The following is a 6075-nucleotide window of genomic DNA, read 5'->3' on the forward strand; positions in this document are numbered from 1 at the left end:
GATTAATCTGAAGGATTATCGTCTTGATTCATCAGTTAGTCTGTGAAGAAGCAGCACGAGGGTGAACTCGCTCTTCAGCAACACATCACATGTGGTAATATCGTCACAGGAAGACTTTCGCTAACCGCTTCTCCTTTGACGCAATAATTATTAAGATGTGAAGGAGAATTCATAAGAACTACGGAAAACACTTTATATATAAAACAAAGAACACTGACAAACTCCTTGCTGCACCATTCGATGAAGGATTCCTGATCAAGAGCCACCGCTCTGAGTAAACAGTGACGGTGGATGTTGTTGGCGGCTGATTGGAGCGTCGTAGAGCGAAGGAGTCGCAGAGCGATGGAGTCGCAGAGCGAAGGAGTCGCAGAGCGATGGAGTCGCAGAGCGATGGAGTCGCAGAGCGAAGGAGTCGCAGAGCGATGGAGTCGCAGAGCGAAGGAGTCGCAGAGCGAAGGAGTCGCAGAGCGATGGAGTCGCAGAGCGATGGAGTCGCAGAGCGAAGGAGTCGCAGAGCGAAGGAGTCGCAGAGCGAAGGAGTCGCAGAGCGATGGAGTCGCAGAGCGATGGAGTCGCAGAGCGAAGGAGTCGCAGAGCGAAGGAGTCGCAGAGCGAAGGAGTCGCAGAGCGATGGAGTCGCAGAGCGAAGGAGTCGCAGAGCGAAGGAGTCGCAGAGCGAAGGAGTCGCAGAGCGAAGGAGTCGCAGAGCGAAGGAGTCGCAGAGCGATGGAGTCGCAGAGCGAAGGAGTCGCAGAGCGAAGGAGTCGCAGAGCGAAGGAGTCGCAGAGCGATGGAGTCGCAGAGCGAAGGAGTCGCAGAGCGAAGGAGTCGCAGAGCGATGGAGTCGCAGAGCGATGGAGTCGCAGAGCGATGGAGTCGCAGAGCGAAGGAGTCGCAGAGCGATGGAGTCGCAGAGCGATGGAGTCGCAGAGCGAAGGAGTCGCAGAGCGATGGAGTCGCAGAGCGAAGGAGTCGCAGAGCGAAGGAGTCGCAGAGCGATGGAGTCGCAGAGCGATGGAGTCGCAGAGCGAAGGAGTCGCAGAGCGAAGGAGTCGCAGAGCGATGGAGTCGCAGAGCGATGGAGTCGCAGAGCGAAGGAGTCGCAGAGCGAAGGAGTCGCAGAGCGAAGGAGTCGCAGAGCGATGGAGTCGCAGAGCGAAGGAGTCGCAGAGCGATGGAGTCGCAGAGCGATGGAGTCGCAGAGCGAAGGAGTCGCAGAGCGATGGAGTCGCAGAGCGATGGAGTCGCAGAGCGAAGGAGTCGCAGAGCGATGGAGTCGCAGAGCGAAGGAGTCGCAGAGCGATGGAGTCGCAGAGCGATGGAGTCGCAGAGCGAAGGAGTCGCAGAGCGAAGGAGTCGTTTTCACGTCTCGATGACGATGCACAGCACGAGGACTGAGCTTGCTGGTTTTCTGACGATTCAATAAATAAGTAGTCTGTATGAAAGGACCACGTGGTTTAAACATACTGTATATTTGCATTTAGGGCAAAACAAAATGATAGACTCCATTTTATAATTGAACACTGCAGCAATAGGTTATTCTTTGGAGTTGGTCAGTCGTCACTTGTCAAGCAGAAATGCTACATTGGGAGAATTTTAAACTTCTCTCTGTTTTATCATTGAAAATTAAAATAAACAATAAAATGAAGCACCTTTATTTATTTTCTTTTTTTTTTTTTACTAATTTTAGATATTTGATGGACTCTATAAAGATTACTGGAGGAATTGAAAGTGTAGTTTCCTCATTGAAGACAATAAGTAGTAACCTGTTGTCTGATACAGTATGAAACACAAAGAGGAAATTGATCCCGATCAGGTTTAAATGGAGATGTTCGGTGAAGCTCAGCGCTTTTAGATGCAGAGGTGAACTGCTCTGCTGTTCCAGCCTCATTGATGAGAGCCTGTGTGTGCGACTGTGTTTGTGTTGTGACTCGAGGATGTTCACGCCTCCTTTCATTCGCTCGAGGTTGACAGGAACTCGCTTCAATCACTCAAATGAATGTGAGCAGAGGCGGAGTCGAATGAGAACAAGTCAGTTTGTATCCTTCAACCAAATTAGTTTTTGTACAATCAGAGGCTCTTATTCTGCAGACACACACACACACACACACACACACACACACACACACACACACACAGGTAGAGCATAGCAATCAGCAGCCTCACTTATGAACGATTCTGTTCTGAACACTCTGCTCCACAGAAACAGACCAAAAGACAAATGGACCACGCCGGTCCTGTTCATCGGCTCGGATCAGACGAGTGTCGGGGAGTTGTTGCGAACGGGACCTTTTGAGGCGATCGGGGAGAAAAGCTTTTAGAGGCGCTTCAATTGCTGTAAATGGCACAAATCCAATTCATAGCCACATCTTTGTGGTCTCCACTTCTTCAGCCTGCCAACTGCTCACCATTTATTCTGAAACATACATCGACTGTACCTACTTTGAAAATGATGCAGCTTCTCAATCAAATCCCATCTCTGACCAAGTTACGGACAGAAAGCTAACCTCCAGCTACATCTACTGCAGACGTCCTGTAAGCCAGCATCCTCTGGGTTTACCTGCTCAATACGCTCCATGCTCGTGTCCTCCAGCACCCGGACCCGGTAGTTTCTCGATAGCCGGAGAAAGGGAAGTCCACTGGGCTTTCAAACAAACCGTGTCGTGCTTTTCTGTCCGTACAATGAGAGTGTGCCTCTGTACGCGCAGCCAGGAGCCCACTGAGAGACGTGAAATGGATAACCTGGGGCCTGGGAAAGCAGCCAGCACTGCCAGTAATAAAGACCCCCCCCCCCTCCACCATCACTGATACGAAGCCCTGCCTTAACTGGGCAGTGATGTCATTCCTAGACCCGCCCCCAAACACAGTGGCCGAAGAAGATCCAAGCTACAGGACAAGCACCTTCCTTCCCTTCCTTCTTTGTGTTCTTTGATTCGTTTTCTTGCTTTGACATTCCCATTTCTTCTCTGCCTCCATCTTTTCATTTTCTTTCCCTCGCATCCACCTCCCTTCATTAAACTCATCCGTGCAGCTGACGCTCCCTCAGACAAACAAACAGAATCCGCTCGGATACGACCAGCAGCTCCAGCTCTGTCCGGCGAACATATGAACTTAACAAGGAAGACAATCTACTGGCTGAAGGAAAACTGCATGTCTAGTAAGACCTTCATGGAAAGAAAAATGATAATGAGTGAGTTTGCAAACTGAAGATCAAAATAGTCGAGCAATTAGTTTACCCATTAACCGTTTACTCTGTAAAGAAATGGTGGGAAATGCCATCACAGGTTTTTGACGTTTTTGATTTGTCTGATATTCAGACGACCAGATATCAAATTACATTTGAAGTATTCAAAGACCAAGAAAATCAGCAAATGTACCGACATTTACCAACAAGACGATGAAGACAAACACTTATTAGAACATACAACAAACCAGAAATGAACCATCAAACCAAATGAAATCCCATGACTGCATGCCTCCTCGTGGATGTCTTCTTCTAAAGACCACCGTCTGTCAAACATCACAAAGTATCCAAAGACACCATGTGTGACTTCAGACTGTCGGTCAGTGTTGAATAAGAAGATCGTGAAGCTGTTTTAAGTGTGAAAACAACACGTGGCTTAAAGGAAAAGTCTTTCCGTGATTGAGACCAACAAGCTCACACACATCAACACTCTGAAGAAGATCTCCACAGGTTAGCTTCAACAGCTGATCCAAGGATGGCTTCTGCCTAACTCAGAGACAAGCCTTTGAAATGATTCACACTGGATGCGTAATATGTCCAATATATGACATGTAATATTTGGAAAGCTCGTCATAATACAGGATGTGTGGCCAGACTCCATGTTTCTACAATGGAGGTCGCAATCTGGGACTAAAAGTATCGGATGATGATTTCAGCACTATGGTCAGCTCCATGACAAAGACTGACAGATGTTTGCTTTAAAGAAAGAAGTGCATTGAGTGTGTAAAGAGGAGTCTTTCGTCCTGAAGGCCTTCACAGGCTGGATGTAGTCTCAGACTGTGTCTGTAATGGCTGCTGGTTTTTGAACTGCATGTATGAAATCAACGTGCGCTCAACTGCTGCCATCTTAGATCACCATCGTAAAACACATTTTATCTCAATCTGGTGAAATAAATCCAAGAAGCACAGCTGGCAGCTGTAGGTCTATTAGAACACACACAATAAGTAACACACACACACTCAGTCAGAATTACCAGTTGAGTTAAGAATAGAACATTTCAGTGAGCCGTCACATGCACATGTTGTAAACGTGTGAGGCAGAGTGCAACAAACAAACAAAAAGAAAGAGACGAAGGAGAGAATGAAAAGCTTCATCTGGTAGAAAACCAACTGCTGCCGCGACTCAAACGCTGGAAAGGATTCATGCCGCTGAATGGATGTGTTTGCAGGCATTATGAACCCACGGTGGCCGAGACAGGAAAGGCAGCAGAGACCCACTGAAGCGTAGGATTACAACAAACAGCAGGATTAAGCCGGCTTCTGTTTGATGTCCTCACCACGATGCAACTCTAGGAGATGCTTCGGCTCTGTGGGGTAAACCCATTTTTTGGAGACGGGAAAGCCGGAGCCTGCTGCACCTTTTGGTTGCCTAGGAACCATCTGAATGACAGTAGCTGCTTATGCTGCATAATGATAAAATAGACGGGCGCTTTGCAGGGATTTCTGATTTATTTCCAAGATGGGTGTGAGAAAATGAGGCACTCTGCCTCCATTCATCATCTCCCACAATCCTGTTCTTTCCCAGCACTAATTGGATAACACGAGCTGCTCCAATTAGAGGAAGCCTTTCTGCTCCCACGATTCACCTTTCACCTTCACGTCTGCCTTTCACCTGAATATGCTTTGCAGCTTTACACCCATCTGACCTGAAAAACGAATCTCAGAGCATCTTAAAAAAGACCGTTGATCACACATGATGTTTCCCCAGCTCGCTTTTCTTTTCATGAAAAACATCAATACGGACGCACACGCAAGGACGCACAGCGCTGACAATTGCGGATGAGGACAACTGCGCCGTTTAAATCCTGAACTGATGCGTCGGCGTTTATCGGTAACCGATAGTGTCCATGCAGAAAGAACGAGTGTTAACAGAGAACAGCACATTAACAGCATTATTCTGGGATGTTAGCAGCGGAATGTCGGCTCACCTGAGCTGAATTGGGAGCTGAGCGCAAAGCCGGGGCTGAAAACCACGGAAGACATCGTCACCAGGAGCACCAAGGTCTTCATATCGGTGTTTCAACAAATTCTATTTAAAAAGTAAAACAGCAGGGCGCTGGTGGCAAAGAGCTAGGCAACACTATTTCTTGAACACAGCTTCATTTCCCCTCGTGATCTCTCTGCGCGCCCCTCCATCTCACACCGGCGTGACTGAGACAGACGCGGACACAAACGCGCTCCTCCTCCGGTGAGAAGTCACCGCAGGCCGAGGCCGGTGGATTTATGTCTTCCTCCTGAACTCTTCAGTCGAGACTGTGGCTGCAGAGGAGCAGGAGGAGGAGGAGGAGCAGGAGCAGGAGGAGGAGGAGGAGGAGCAGGAGGAGGAAGTCCTGTTCAGCAGTCAAGTTGATCCAGAATTTGATTTCCCTCTCTGGCTGCAGCTAGTAGCGCACAGTTTCTTCACGCGACACCTGGATGCAGTCGCAATCATCTGGACGCTCTGACCGAACCAGAGCAGTCACGTGACACCTCCGCAAATAAATGTAAAACAAATTAAACAGACTCAGTTTAGAGTCAGAGCCAACGGGAGCTGTCCGCGGTGCTGACAGGCAGGAGCGCCATCTTGCTCGCCAATGCGCCCAAATAGAATTTATGTAGCGCGTTTTTGCGCTCTCTGTCTGCAGGATGGAGGGGGGGGGGGGGGGGGGGGAGAGGCTGATAGGCTACTGTGCTGCCTGAACATGTTCAGCTGACGGAAACATGCAGTGGCTGTGTGTGTGTGTGTGTGTGTGTGGGGGGGGGGGCACTTTCTATTTACGTTGCTGAAACGGGTGCATCTTCACCTACAAAGTGAATATTCCTGTCATGACTTGTGTGTTATTGTACTTCTG

The 6075-nt window shown here is 48.7% G+C and overlaps 1 protein-coding gene across 1 annotated transcript in view; it reads right to left on the minus strand.

Annotated features, from left to right (window-relative positions):
- Positions 1–5254, minus strand: part of aatkb (apoptosis-associated tyrosine kinase b) — a gene marked incomplete at its 5' end in the record, with an annotated part of 53354 nt that extends 48100 nt beyond the window's left edge. Inside the window, one exon of the mRNA XM_079292960.1 lies at positions 5173–5254. Coding sequence (XP_079149086.1) covers positions 5173–5254 — 82 coding nt within the window. The remainder of the gene's footprint in view (positions 1–5172) is intronic.
- Between the last annotated feature and the right edge of the window lie 821 nt (positions 5255–6075).

The sequence above is a fragment of the Melanostigma gelatinosum genome, assembly GCF_949748355.1.
Source record: "Melanostigma gelatinosum genome assembly, chromosome: 21".
Classification (NCBI taxonomy): Eukaryota; Metazoa; Chordata; class Actinopteri; order Perciformes; family Zoarcidae; genus Melanostigma; species Melanostigma gelatinosum.